Consider the following 14,858-nt stretch of genomic DNA (forward strand, 5'->3'; position numbering starts at 1 on the left):
GGTTAACAGGGCAATAGGTTTATGTTCCTACCATTAACTTTAACGAAGGCTGTGCTTTGGCTGTCCCCTGTTGAACAACTATAGTACCCTGTATCTTCATCATTTACTACATCAATGGTCAGCTTCACAACAGACCCATCCTGCTTCATTGTATACTTCTGTCCAGACTGGAGAACCTGTGACCCCTTCCGCCATTCCACTGGGACTCCTGTTTTAGAGAGCTCACAGTGCAGAGTAACACTACTACCCTCTTCAGCCTCCTGGCTTTCGAGTTGATGAATGAAGGTCACCAGTAATGCTGAGGAAGAGTCAGAAAGGCTTAAAGACAGAGACATCACATGGCGCTTCAGCCAACAGAACATGGCATATGGTTAGAAAATATCCCACTGAATCAAAAGACACATCTTCAGCCTCCTGGCTCTTAAGAGGATGAATGAATTGAATATGAAGAATGGGGAATGTATGTCACTGTATCCTAGCCTAAATAAAATGTATGATATACTGCCACAAATACCAAAAATATTCATAAAATGGTTGATCTTAAAAGCACACAATGGTACAAATTATTATAATTAATGGTTCAAATTAATGGTTATGAGCATTGACTGGTCTGAAATAAGGTGAAAATCATGGTAGAATAATTCACAGCCTGCCTGATCTTTCCAAATTGTACTGCAGTGAGAAAACATTTATGCAGACACACAGACCAACGGAAGTCACTGATTGAGCAAAGCCAGGGACGACATATTACCCAAATAACAAAAAAAAAAAACAAGAAATTGATTAAGCCAAAACCACCAACAAACCAATTAAGCAAATGAAGTTCAATGCTTGATGCAAGCAGTGCCTTTAGAGCGGACACAGTAATAGCTTTGGACAACAGACATCATTTTTTCCTCCATACCATCAGCTCCCTGTTTACATGGCTGCTCTTGACTGGATGCTGGTACACCAAGAGGTTTTGGGGCTGTCAGCAAGAAAATTGTTATAAAAATCAGTGCAACAGTGTAGTGCACCAATGACAATCCTGAATTAGGTGACATACTGGGCATAACAGTGCACTGGTTTAAGACTTCCAACATTGCCAACTGTCAATCCTGCCTCAAAAAGGATGGCTTCAATTTAATGAATCATTTGTTGTGGGTCTATGCATCCAAGAGATGTTCTGCAGGCATTGACATAGTTGCTTCACAAAATGTTGCACATATATAAAGAAAAAATGCTTAGGGAAGCAAATATTGTTCATTAGAATACATTAATGCATCAGATAGATGAATAGAAGTTTAGGAAGCAACTTTGAGAAGAAACTTTTCCAAATGTTTTGATCATTTGATGATTTTTAAAAAAAATGGCCATACCATTGACCCTCAGGTTTGCCACTGTCTCCTGGTCTCCACACATACAGCAGTATTCTCCACTGTCATCAGGTACCACTTTGCTGATGACAAGTTCAGCTACAGCATCTTTGTGCTTCATCTGGTACTTCTGTCCAGACTGGAGAACCTGTGATCCCCTTCTCCATTTAACTGGGACTCCAGGCTTGGAGAGTTCACAGCGGAGAGTAACACTGCTCCCCTCTTCTGTCTCTGGGCTCTCCAGTTGACGAATGAAGGTCACAGGTAATGCTGAGTATCCATTAGAAAGACAAGTACACAACACACACACACACAAAATTTTAACAGCACAATCAAAAACAGAAAGTGAACACACATTAACATTTATATGACACACCAGTGATCCACAACATTGAAACCAATTGTCTACAACATTAAAACCTTTAAAACCAGTTCTGACTAATCTATGAATTAAGGACTCCAAGGATCAACCAAGAGCTCATGTGAGGTGGAGATTCAATACACTAGACATCCTCCAGATGCTTGACAGGATTGAGATCCAAGAATTAGTCCAAGCCCAGGGTCTATTATCATGATACTGCTGCATTCACACAATGAACACAGGAAATGGTGACCCTCCGGTGCCAACTGCAGGCATTTTTAGTTCCAAAGCATACAGGTGCAGCGAGATGTGATGCACTGTCTGTTCTTGCACTTTTCTGACCAGGCCAGCATTCATTTCTTAACTAACTCTGAGATCAGACCAAAAAGAAAAGGTTTCCTCAACCAGTGACCATAACACAACAAAAAATACAGTCAATAGAGCCATACATATGCGTGTCTACACATGTTTGGGGGAGTGGTGGCCTAGCGGTTAAGGAATCAGATGGTTGTCGTTTAAATACAGATTCGCCAAGGTGCCACTGAGCAAAGCACCGTCCCCACACACTGCTCCCCGGGCGCCTGTCATGGCTGCCCACTGCTCACCAAGGGTGATGGTTAAAAGCAGAGAACTCATTTCGCTGTGTCACCGTTTGCCTGGCTGCAGTGTTTCACAGCGATAATCATTTCACTTCACTACACTGGCTGTGCAGGCGCGTACAGTTATAGACAATAAAAGCAGACAAAAATCTTACAAAAACCTACATCCATACAAGAGTAGGAATGTAGGAACCCTACCCTTTACTTTGATGCTAGCAGTGGTTTGGCTGCTTTTGCAATCACAAACATAGGTCCCAGAGTCTTCAGGCTTCAGGTCTGAGATCTTTAGCTCCACTTCACGTCCAGTTTGCTTCATCTGGCACCTCTGCCCAGACTGAAGAACCAGCGACCCCTTCTTCCATTCCACTGGGACTCCAGGTTTAGAGAGCTCACAGTGCAGAGTAACACTGTTCCCCTCTTCCGTCTCATGGTTCTCCAGTTGACGTATGAAAGTCACCGGTAATGCTGGGTAAAACGATTGATTCAAATACAATTCCAAAAGCATAAATAGTTCAGCTATTTTCCAAGATCATCAAAATTGCAACATTTTAACAAAGATTTGACATACAACTACGCACATGAAATGTGTTCATACACACAAGACAAAACAGGTTCTACACATAATTCAAGTGCATTCGACACTGAAGTCATATTTTGATTTTGATGTTATAGCATTGTTGTTATCAACACATCAACAAAACAAACACTATATCAGGAATAAAGCTTCATACCATTAATAACTATAGTAGCAGTGGTCTTCTGGTCTCCACATTCACAGCAGTAATCGCCACTGTCTTCAGTTGACAGATTATTGATTAAGAGCTGACACAGTGTGTCTTTCTGGCACAGTTCATACTTCCCTCCGGATATCAGTATGTCGGATCCCTTCTTCCATTCCACGTTGCTGGCTAGTTTGGAGAGCTTACAACAAAGAGTAAGTCTCTCACCTTCCCTGGCCTCCTGATTCTTCAGACTCTGAGTGAACTTGGCAGGCATCTCTACAAAAAATGTGTATTTGCTGTAAATTCATCACCAAATTCTGAAGTGACATGTAAATGAAATGAAAATGAAAGCCACCGCATCAAGAGCCGGATGAGGACACCCAAGTCTCCAATAAGAAGGCACATTAGGTGGATACATTTTTTAATTGATGTAATTATTCAGAAACTGAATTGTACTGACAATAAGCTTTTTAAACTTTTAAACTTAAACATAAATGGCCCAGATCAGTTGTTCAATGGAAGTCCCATTGTAAGTCGCTTTGGATAAAAGCGTCTGCCAAATAAAGTAAAGTAAAGTAAAGTAAAGAAGTGGTAAAGAATAAACATAAAGAAACATAACATAAAGAAGCTGTATGAGCAGGATGTGTTAGCAGCTCTGGTCCATAACTGCCATAGCCTCTAAGAATAAGAGTTTCCAAGATACTTTTTTCACAAAATAATGTAATTGTGGGACAATTCTCCACTGGATGCATGGGACATTTTGAAAACACAAGTTACTTTCTCCATAACCAGTGGTCAGAACAAGTGTGTACTTGTCGTGCCTTACTACTGAGTAGTTCAATATAACGTTATGACAAAAGCCATACAGGCAGTTTGAAAACTTGCCATGTGATGCACAGGACACAGAAAACAAGTCTCACTTGTTAAAACAAACTTCCACAATACAATTCTGAGAGCATTCAAACTAAATTGCACCAAATATTTCAAAATATAATATGTGTAAAACTGTGCAACACTTCAAAAAAATAATATTATGCAATGCCAACATATGCAACTAAAATGACCAAGATGGTGTGATGCACAGGACAACAATGTCACTGGTCTAAATGCTACATGAATGCTGTTAAGTTTAACATAGCCTACTAAGAGTACTAAGGGTTCAAATGTGGTGCATGTCTGAATATTTTAATTAAGCCTGATTCACTATTCAATATAACATATATAAACTGAACTTTGAATGTCTGGGTTATGCTAATAATTTGCTTTGAAATTTGTAAAAAATTTTACATCACGAGAAGTAACAGTGTTTCAAATATCTGCACTTTCAAGAGGATCACCCTGTGCTGTGATTTATCTTGGTGAAGATAATCATGGTTTGATGTAAATCTATCAAAATGAAAGCAGGCATTATTTGCATTTCAGTATTACATACTGTACTTACCTTCACAACAACCTCTGCTAGAGTAAAAAAAAATATTCAACATTCCAGACCCATCACTTGTCATGCAAGCAATTCTGAAGAAATTAAATGAAGATGAATAAAGGAATGATGACAACATGCCATAGGAAGCATAATGAACACAAGGAAAATAGAATCTTCACTAATGACCTCATTATGACCTTGTCACATTTTACAACCCCAAATCAGAAAAAGTAAGGACAGGGTGGAAATGTGAATTATTTTTTTATTCACATTTTCCACCCTGTCCCAACTTTTTCTGATTTGGGGTTGTATGATGACAGTGCACAATGGAATTATAGAATATTATAAATATATTACCTTCTACTGTCACCTGAGCTGTGCTTCTGACTGTTCCCGCATTGCAAATGTAAGTATCACTGTCACTTTTCTCCAAGTCTTTAATGGTTAAGAGGAGGACTGCTCCTCGCTGGGTCATCTCATACTTTGCTCCTGCCTTGAGCTCCTTTGCTCCTTTCATCCAGGTGACAGCATTCACAGGCTTGGCAGTCTCACATTCCAGGGTCACTGTGCCATTCTCTTGTGCCCGTGCCTCCTGTAGCTCTCTGGTAAACCTGTTGGGCTCCTCTGCAGAAAGCAAATGTTAAACCAAATTGGAGGAAATTATTTATTACCCAGATCTTTTTGTTAAAACCACAGCAAAGAAATGTAATTTGTAGTGTAGCAAGGTAAAAAATAAACAGGAAATACCTTGGACTTCCAGCTTGGCTTTTGTGGAACACCCACCGACGACTTCACAGCAGTATTCCCCAGAGTCCTTGCTGTTAACATTTCGAATCAGGAGTTTCATGGTCTTTTCCTCCTGAACGACATCATACTTCTGGCTCTTACGAATGGTTTTCCCATCCTTGGACCACCTGACATTGGTGCTAGCCTCTGACACTTCACAGATGAACAAAGCATCACTTCCAGAGACAGAAGTGACAGCCTGCAGCTCTTTTGATACTGTAACGCTTATACCTTCAACAAAAAAGCAAATAGTTCAGATAGAAAAAATGAAAAAATAAAGTGAGCACACATGTGATGTTATGAAGCAGAGGAGGTGCTTCCCTCACCTTCAACAGACAAGGTTGTCTTGGAACTGAGGTCACCAATAGTAAAGGCCACATCACCAGAATCTGCCGCAGTCACCCCCTTGATGGTCAGTGTATACTTTCGGCCTTTGCTGCTGATTTGGAAGCGTCCATCATCACTGACAGGCTTGCCATTAAGACTCCAAGAACATTTGTCACTGCATTCCCGGGACAGTATGCATTCAAAGCTGCAGGTTTCTCCAGCTTGGGCCTCTAGTGATTTCAAGCGCTTGGTGATGCCAATGCTAATGTCTTAAATTCAGAAGAAAAGTATTTCTTAAGTATAAGATAAACAGTAATCTATGGGCTAATCTTATAATTACATCATACACACAACCAATTAATTTCATCATACCTCTAACATTAACCTGCGACTTGGCAAGGTCTGTGCCAAGATCACAACTGTACTCCCCAGCATCATCCTTAGTGATGTCCTTAATAGTCAGACCCAAGTTTTTTCCACTATGCATAAGCTCATATTTAGGTCCAGCAGCCAGAATGTTGCCATCTTTCTTCCAGATGGGAGAAACTCTGGGTTTGGAGACTTCACACTTAAGTGTTACGGAACCATTAACTTCACCAACGATGTCATCAAGGGACTTCAGGAATACAGCCTTTTTCTCTGCATGTAAAAAAAATCATGAATACAGAAAAGTTTGTAAGACAAACTTCAAAACACATCTATGTTAAAAAGGCCCTTTAATATTCCATCAGGCAACCAGTGCTTTCCTCTGAAACAGAAGACACTTGTTCTAATCTGTGTTATGCCTGTTTTGTGTTAACCCATTCTGTGTTTTTCTCCCCAGGTCGTTGTTCTTCCCTGTCAGATAATGGTCCCCATTATTGTGTCTGCCTTCCCCAAGGTTCCTTTTCCCCCAAGTACTTATCCTACATGTTTGTCCTTAGTTGACTATCAGGTCCTATCAGGCCCAATTAACTAAACCTTCACCATATCTGCACATGGATGCAGATACCTCATTCTTTGTTCGTGCCATGACATGTTAGTTAGGACCATTATTTATACCCTTGTCTTCCTCCTTCCTATTGTCACTTGTCTGATATGTCTGTTCCCTCCCATGCCTGTTTCACTTTTTGGTTTTGCAAGTGATTATGTGAACATGAGAAATGTGTGGTTTTTGCCTTGCTCACTAAGCGACTGGCATCACAATGTGCAGGACAAATAAGAATTCCCCTTTCTTTAGGCTTACCACAGTAGGCTCTAAATCATATCTGCTAATGGACAATTTGTTCCACTTCTGCATTTGTCTTTGTTTTAAAAGTTTGACAGTCCTCCCACATCTAGTTATACTTATTAACATAGGTTGGAAAGTGAGAGAGGTTTGAACATTACCTTTCACTCGCAGGGAAGCCGACTCCTTCAAGTCTCTGACTTTAACTGTTATAATGCCACCATCGTCAGGTGAAAGGTTTCTCAAGGTGAGGGTGTGGACCTTGTCTGCATGCTGGATGCTGTTTACTTCATTTGAAAACAGGGGCTTGTCATTTAACAGCCACTGCAAGTCCTCATCGGCATAATTAATCTCACAGGAGAACACAGCATCACTGTCCTCGTCCACTTCTGTGTTAGCCAAATGCTTGATGAACTGAACTTTGCGAACTTCAAAAAAAATAAACCATTGCTTATAAAAAAGATTAACAAGCCACACATATCATGCAAAATGAAAATTCTAACTCTAAATTGCCTATATTACTTTCAATACTAAATTAGTTTAAAGTAAAAGCTCTGCTTACTTTATAGATTCAAAAATATTTATTCTAATTCTGAATTCTTGAGAGATAACTAATTCAATAGATTTAAAAAAAATTTTATGTGTTTGTGGAAGCAAATAAATTTTATCCTTCAGCTGTTCACACTTTCTAAGATGCTGTATGAATGATTTCAAATGTAAGAAATTACCTTCCAACAATGTAAAATATAAATAATTTATGAAATATTCATGAGTGCAAACATAAATGTGGTTTGTGATTATGAATGCTAGTGGCGCGGGTGCTTGAGTGAAGCAAATATCAGACATATTTGGCTCTCTAATATCTAAGAGGTTAAAATTGGCCAATAATGATGTACAACCTATATATCAATATATCCCTAATATCTGATATAAGAACTCATTGTTTGCGCACCTTCCACCGTTACAGTGGCCTTGCTCTCACAAGCACCAGCATGGCAGCGGTACTCTCCTGAGTCATCTCCTGTCAGGCTCTTGATAGTAAGAACCGCATGTGCAGAGTCCTGTCTCATGTTGTATTTCACGGAGGACACCAGGGGTGTCGTGGCTTTGAACCAGCAGATCTCCTTAGGTGCAGCGGAAAATTTGCAGCTAAGGGTGACTGAGTCCTTTTCTTTGGCTGTCACATCTTTCAGAGGCTCTAGTACTTCAATGGGACGCTCTACATGGAGGACACAGAGAATTGAAAATTCGATCATGGATCAAATGACTCAGATACATCAGATACATTTTCATCCCATGTTGTGTTAAATTCCATTTCATTATAAGTAGTAACATTTACAAGAATTAGACAGAGAATTAATTCATGGTTATATTGGGATGTTTCTATTAATTCACATGACTGCTCAAACTGGATCAGCTTGAGCATCGTGTAACCAAGCCAACTACAACTAATTATTAATTGTTAAAAAGTTAAAAAACAACAGGATTCCTAATTAAAAGGACCATTGACATGGTAGTCCTACTGTTCTAGGCTACCTTCCTACATTTCAAAGAATACTACAATCATATACCAGGACGGTAATAACTTATAACAATGTGATATAAACTGTATTAGATTAAACACAATTTAACTGCATGTACATGTAAAAGAACTAAATTCAGAGTTGGCACAGTTATGTGAAGTCCTCAGTTATGGTCCTCAGGATTAAAGTCTTCAGAACTGCTGACCTTTAACAGTCAGTTGAGCGACAGACTTGCTCTTGCCCACAGTGAACTGTACAGGGCCTGACATTGATGCCTTGGTCTTTTTGAAGGTTAGACGGTGCATGGTCCCCTCAGTCTCCATCTCAGTATCAGCGCTCTCTTGTAATGCTGTCCCGCTGAGCATCCATTTAGGCGGTTTTACAGACTCCACGCTGATTTCCACCTCAAAGGTGGCGGCAAATGGCTCCATTACCTCTATAGAAGTGAGTTCCTTCACAATTCTGATGGCTTGCTCTGAAATCCATTGGGAAACATTATATGGATTCATTAAATCTAAATGAACAATTTTGATTTGAACAATTTGTACAAATGTATGCAGAAAATAGCATAATACTTATTTTTTATCAAGGTGGGGAATGCAAGTTAATTGACACCTTGATTAAATTTGTACTCATTCCCTCATCATGCATTTAATATTAAGTATCATGCGTTTTTTTCTGCGAATGACAGAATAAACAGATTTAATTAATCTACATCTTCCTGCTGATTTAACACTTAAGATCTGAGGTGATTTCGTTGTATATACAAGACAAGTGACAGAACTCAAAGAATCACTTCATCTTTTACCCTCCACCAACAGTTGACAGGAAGTCTGGTCATCGACAGCATCACACGTGTAGGTGTCTTCATCCCCCGAGTCTATGTCATGGATGGTAAGCTTCCTGTAGATACTGTCACTGGAGATGCTGTACTTCTTACTGGGCTCCAGTGCCTTTTTCTTCTTGTACCAGGTAACCTTGGCATTAGCTCGAGACACCTGGCACTCTAGGTGTCCTGAATGCTTATACATGGCTATTTTGTCCCTGAGTTTCTTCACAAACTTGACAGGAAGTTCTGCAATGACAGTTATGCCACAGCATGGTAAGATCTAATATGCCCTTGCCGCATTTTAAAGCAGGATGATCAGAGCTCTGCCATGACTAAGGACCCCATTTACCAAAAACACCACCTCTGCACCACCACCTTTCTTCGAGATATGATATTAGACCTTTGAAAACAGAGACTATCGTGGAAAGTGGAGGAGGGTGGGACACTACTGCAAAGCCAAGTGGTTATCCTTAAATCACTCAGCAAGTTAACAGCACACTATATCCACAAACATGCCAAGTAACATGCCATGCATATGTACAATTTAAAACCATCTGCTATCAATTTGTCCTAGAAACAGTATATGCCCAGTAGAGTCAAGAGTGGTTTATAAGTTTATGTTCACAGCATGATAAGAATGCAGTGCCAGACATGTTATCTAGTATGCTCTGTGATGATTCTTAAATATTTACATTGATGAATAAATAATGCATTTTGGTAAGTTACTTTTACATTTACATTTAGAGCATTTATCAGATGCCCTTACCCAGAGCGACTTACAATCAGTAGTGACAGGGACAGTTCCCCTGGAGCAATTTAGGATTAAGTGTCTTGCTCAGGGACACAATGGTAGTAAGTGGGATTTGAACCTGGGTCATCTGATTCATTGGCGAGTGTGTACCACTACCACCCTATATGGACATCTGATTAGTGCAAAACAAGTCATATATACAAATTTTCATTCAGACTCTGCAGTCCTTCAATTTCAAATTGTTTGAGAAATGTGTAAAGTTTACAGAGATACCAATTATCTGTGATTTTATCTGTAAGATCTCATTATGTAATTACTGGGTTAAACGTGATATATAGGGATATAATTTCTTACACCATGTGTTTTCTATACCTGCATTTATATTGTGTAAGACTGAATACAATTGTTTGCAGGTGTGGTACCTCGCACTTTGAGTTTAGCCATGGAGCAGGCCTTCTCAGCAGAGAATTTGATCTCACCCGCATCCTCTGCCATCACAGATTTGAACATCAGAACAAACACTTTTCCTGTTATGAAAGAAAATTACACTGGTATGAAGAATTGGCACTATTTTCAGCATTTAGCACATTTCAGCACATCCATGCTCTCTTAGTTCAACTTAGGTACCTCTTACCTTCTTGTCTTATCTTGATATTGTCACCAGCTTTGACAGAGATGTTGCCTTTGTACCATTGGCCCAGCACGTCGTCATGGGAAACTTCACAAGAAAATTTAGCACTCTCCTTTTCTGTTACTTCCACATCCTCCAGTTGTCGTACAATCTTGATGTCTCGGGCTGTAGACATTTTATTAAAATATATATAATTTTTTTTTTCATTATTCCTAACACTTTAGTTTCTCGAATTTAGGATGTCAGTGTCTGTTTCATTTAATTTGCCCCTTCAAAGATTAATGCATTGCCATTAAGATAATTTTGCCATTCAATACACAATCCATGATTTAATATACTTAACATATATTAAATATTCACCACATTTAAAATTTTAAATGAGTGTACCATGAACTGTGAGCTTGGCCGCTGTGTTGTCATCTGCAGTGCGGCATATATACTCTCCCTGGTCCTCCAATTCACATTTGTTGATTGAGAGGGAGCGCTTTCGTCCCTGGGAGTGGATGCCAATCTTCTTTCCAGGTTTAAGCTCTACATCATGCTAAAATAAATCCAATTCAAGTCAACAGATTTCAGAATTTAAAAGATTCTGAGCCAAATAACACACCAAATTATTATCATACCTTGAACCACTTGACATCTGCATTAGCTCTAGATACTTCACATTCAAAGGTCACAGTTTCCTTTTCAGCAATACTGATGTCCTTAAGTGGTTGAGAAATTTTTGCAGCAGGCTCTGTGGAGCACAGAATAAATGAAAATGTTAGATCTCCTGGCTATGATGATATCAGAATCCAAAAAATTAAAGGAAAGCTACAACAATGAACCTGATAGGCAGAACATTGAAAATGTTCTTTCACTTTGAGTCTTATTCCCATTTGTTCCCTCAATGGCACATTTTTTCATGAAAGGGAAACTAAATTCATGGATCTACCCTTGACATGGATATGCTGTGATCAATGAGTTTACCTGTGATGGTCAGCCTTCCAGATGTATAAACACTTTCTGCTTGGAATGTAATTGTCCCTGCATCTTCCATCTTCAGTTTGGACAAGGTCAGGGAATGTTTCTTGCCCGAAGAAGCGATAAGGCAGTTGGGGGCTGCTGTTAATTTCTTTCCATCCTTTGTCCAGAAGCCTTGTACATCTGTCTGGCTAAGCTCAACTTCCAATACCGCTGTCTCATTTTCATGCACATTCAGATCAGTAAGTCCTTTCACAACATCGACCTTCTTTACTGTAGAAAAGAATACAAAAACAGAGAGCCATTTCAATAATAACATTCTGAACTCTTGTTCGGTATCAAAATAATGATAATCTTACAGGAATGCTTACGTTCTACAGTGAGCTTGGCCTGGGTCTTGTCATCCAGTGTCTCACATGAGTAGTAGCCCCGATCAGCACTGGTCACATGTTTAAATAACAAAGTCTGCTTGGCCCCATCAACACAAATCTCCAGGCTGCCTTCAGGCTGCAGAACCACACCATTCTTCATCCATTTGACATCAGTGGAAGGCCTGCTCAGCACCACCTCAAGACGAACCTCATCCTGTTCCTGCACTGTCAGGTTCTCCATTTTTTTCTTGAAGGTGACTGGCACCTCTGTAAGAGAAAATTCCTATTTTATTACGTTATCCTGCCATTTATAGTTCATTATATCCAGTAATGTTTTGTTCGTTCTTCAAATAACCTTTCACGCTTTAAGATGTGACTGTTGTCTATCCAAAAAACTTACGCTGCACTTGGAGAGTTGCTTTGGAAACCTTGCCTTCTGCATCAATACTAATCTCTCCAGCATCCTGCATACTAACATTAGTAATGGTTAATGAGTGACTTGTGCCTCCATGTTCAATCTTGTACTTGGTCCCCGCAGAAATTGGTACTTCATTATACAGCCATTTCACTCTAACATCTGCTGGAGTGACTGAACACTTGAAGATGGCGTCCTTGCCTTCAACAGCAACAATGTTGTTTAGCTTGGATGTGTATCTCACCAAACGGGGGGCTGAAACAATAGAATATAAATGTTTATTCAATTCAAATCATTCTTAATCAAATATGCTTTTTGAAAGATTCAATGAACTGTTTTCTTGATCAATTGAAGTTCCATGTACTATAACAATGCAGATGGCTGTAGTTTAAAGAAAACACTGTACAGATTAGCCACAGCTCTCCATTATATCTCATGAGCTCAAAAAGTATGTACATCTTTTAAAAATGCAGCCATCTATGTGACCTGTACAAGGAACGGTTTCCAAAAACATTCTACTATTCTTTGAAATAAGAAAATAGCACCTCTGGTGGTGATCCTGGCTGAGGTTTTATCATCTTTACATTCACAGGTATACTCCCCCTCATCCTCTTTAGCCACCCCTGTCACAGTCAGAATGCGCTTGACTCCATCCACACTGGAGTGGGCTTTTCCACTGGCCTTGATCTCTTTGCCATTGTGCCGCCACACCACATCTCCCGTGGCTCTATTGAGCTGGCACATCAGAACCAAGGTGTCCTCAAGAACTGCCACAGTAGGCTCCAAAGGCACAACAAATTTCAGTGATGATTCTGTGAACATAAACCCGATACAATATTGAGGCTGAAGTGCTTTAAATTGCTACTAAGTCTTAATAGGTCCAATAAAATTAACATCACATAATTTGTGTGTTCAACAAACCCTTCACTTGAACTTTGAAATCCAACTTGTCATCAGTAATTTGGCAAGTGTATGTGCCACTGTCTTTTATTTCAGACGACTTCACAATTAGGGTATGAGACAGACCCTCCTTCTTCATCTCATACTTGGCCCCAGCTTTAAGCTCTAACCCGTCTCTTAACCATTTAGCAGTAACTGTTTCTGATGTCAGCTCTGCACTCAAAACTATTTGCTCTGGCACTTGTACAACAGTATCCGTAATCACAGCCTTCCTTTGGAACTTAGCTGTCACTTCTGCAAATCAGAGAAAGAACACATGCATGATTCTGTATTTCTTCCCACCCCAAATTTAGTTTTAACAGGGTATCTTTTGGCTCTGCACCTGTGATATGAATCTTGAACACAAGCTTTTCCTTCCCAACTTCACAGGTGTACTCTCCTGCATCCTTTTTCTCCACGCTGTCTATCACCAGCTGGCGGGTCTTGTCCTTTTTCTCCATGTGGACAGTCTTGCTGGAGGTCAGCAATTTGCCCTCCTTGTACCATTTCACTTCAGTCTTGGAGTCAGACACTTCACAGCTCAGTGTGGCCTTCTGGGAGACACCAACTTTCACCTCCTTCTGAATAGAATCTTTGTTGGAAAAGGTTGGACCTGAAGGTTCTGGGGTGAACAGCAAAGTAATGTCATGAACATTTAATAGATAAGAGATCATTGATAGGATTGCACAACAAGGATAAAACTGTTGTGGCTTTCTGTGGACTGTCCCATCAAGAACAAAACAAATTCTCTAACAACCTTTCAAGAATTTACAGGTAGTGTATTTAGGCGTTTCCAATCTATCCCACCTGCTATGAGAATCTTGAACACCAGCTTCTCTTTCCCAACTTCACAGGTATACTCTCCTGCATCCTTCTTCTCCACACTGTCTATCACCAGTTGGCGAGTCTTGTCCTTTGTCTCCATGTGCACAGTTCTACTGGAGGTCAGCAGCTTGCCATCCTTGTACCATTTCACTTCTGTCTTTGAATCAGACACTTCACAGCTCAAAGTGGCCTTCTGGGAGAGGGTGACTTTCACCTCCTTCTGAATGGAGTCTTTCTGGGTGAAGGCAGGTGACTTTTCTGTTGGTAAATACCCCAGAGCACAGAATTTTCAGCAGGCACCCACAGAAACAATACTCAGACAATGCTTTTGACTATGTGCACTGCAAAGTTTTTTGTAAGGTGAAAAGGTCCTGATCCATGATCAGGTCCTAAAAAAAAATTCTAGATTTTTGCCTCACCCTCTCAAAACAAAAGATTGATTAAATGGCCAGATGGTCAACAAATGGCCTGGGAGTGAATGACCACCACTGACACTGCATTCCTGCATCAGGAATCTACCAGTGAAAATCTACAGGCAAGGTGGTCTCATCTCTTGAGTCCTAGATTCTGGGGCATCTGCTTTCCCCATTCTCCCATTCCAATATATTAAAAAACTGAAAAGAATCAGCCAGTAACAATGGAACCAGTTGTTTTAGAATATATTTAAATATTGCTTAATATAAAGTGTCCAAAGCAAGCTAATTGCTCAAAGACAGGTTTGAAATAACAACACAAAGACAACGGCAAAGAATGAATCACACTGATCATACTGAATATTAACACCCCTATCTGCTTAAATACAGTTTCTCAATAACATCTAACAAAAGGCTG

General features: G+C 39.8%; 1 protein-coding gene across 15 annotated transcripts in view; it reads right to left on the reverse strand.

The window, feature by feature from the left end:
* obscnb (obscurin, cytoskeletal calmodulin and titin-interacting RhoGEF b) overlaps positions 1–14,858 on the reverse strand; it is a 55,343-nt gene that overhangs the window by 25,431 nt on the left and 15,054 nt on the right. For 7 of the 15 annotated variants that reach the window (XM_028975660.1, XM_028975658.1, XM_028975667.1 and 4 more), the window contains exons 16-38: positions 14,010–14,285; positions 13,546–13,824; positions 13,185–13,457; positions 12,809–13,075; positions 12,249–12,518; positions 11,849–12,115; positions 11,484–11,750; positions 11,138–11,250; positions 10,902–11,055; positions 10,518–10,679; positions 10,306–10,410; positions 9,112–9,378; positions 8,509–8,778; positions 7,733–7,999; positions 6,942–7,208; positions 5,946–6,212; positions 5,573–5,842; positions 5,208–5,477; positions 4,818–5,084; positions 3,047–3,313; positions 2,514–2,780; positions 1,359–1,625; positions 32–298 (exon numbers count right to left, since the gene is read on the reverse strand). In XM_028975660.1, the coding sequence (XP_028831493.1) occupies positions 32–298; positions 1,359–1,625; positions 2,514–2,780; positions 3,047–3,313; positions 4,818–5,084; positions 5,208–5,477; positions 5,573–5,842; positions 5,946–6,212; positions 6,942–7,208; positions 7,733–7,999; positions 8,509–8,778; positions 9,112–9,378; positions 10,306–10,410; positions 10,518–10,679; positions 10,902–11,055; positions 11,138–11,250; positions 11,484–11,750; positions 11,849–12,115; positions 12,249–12,518; positions 12,809–13,075; positions 13,185–13,457; positions 13,546–13,824; positions 14,010–14,285 (5,646 nt within the window). Of the gene's footprint in view, positions 1–31; positions 299–904; positions 968–1,358; positions 1,626–2,513; positions 2,781–3,046; positions 3,314–4,817; positions 5,085–5,207; positions 5,478–5,572; positions 5,843–5,945; positions 6,213–6,941; positions 7,209–7,732; positions 8,000–8,508; positions 8,779–9,111; positions 9,379–10,305; positions 10,411–10,517; positions 10,680–10,901; positions 11,056–11,137; positions 11,251–11,483; positions 11,751–11,848; positions 12,116–12,248; positions 12,519–12,808; positions 13,076–13,184; positions 13,458–13,545; positions 13,825–14,009; positions 14,286–14,858 lie in introns of all 15 variants that reach the window. The other 8 variants (XM_028975672.1, XM_028975671.1, XM_028975670.1 and 5 more) reach the window with 6 other exon arrangements.

Source organism: Denticeps clupeoides, chromosome 4 (genome assembly GCF_900700375.1).
Source record: "Denticeps clupeoides chromosome 4, fDenClu1.1, whole genome shotgun sequence".
NCBI lineage: Eukaryota > Metazoa > Chordata > Actinopteri > Clupeiformes > Denticipitidae > Denticeps > Denticeps clupeoides.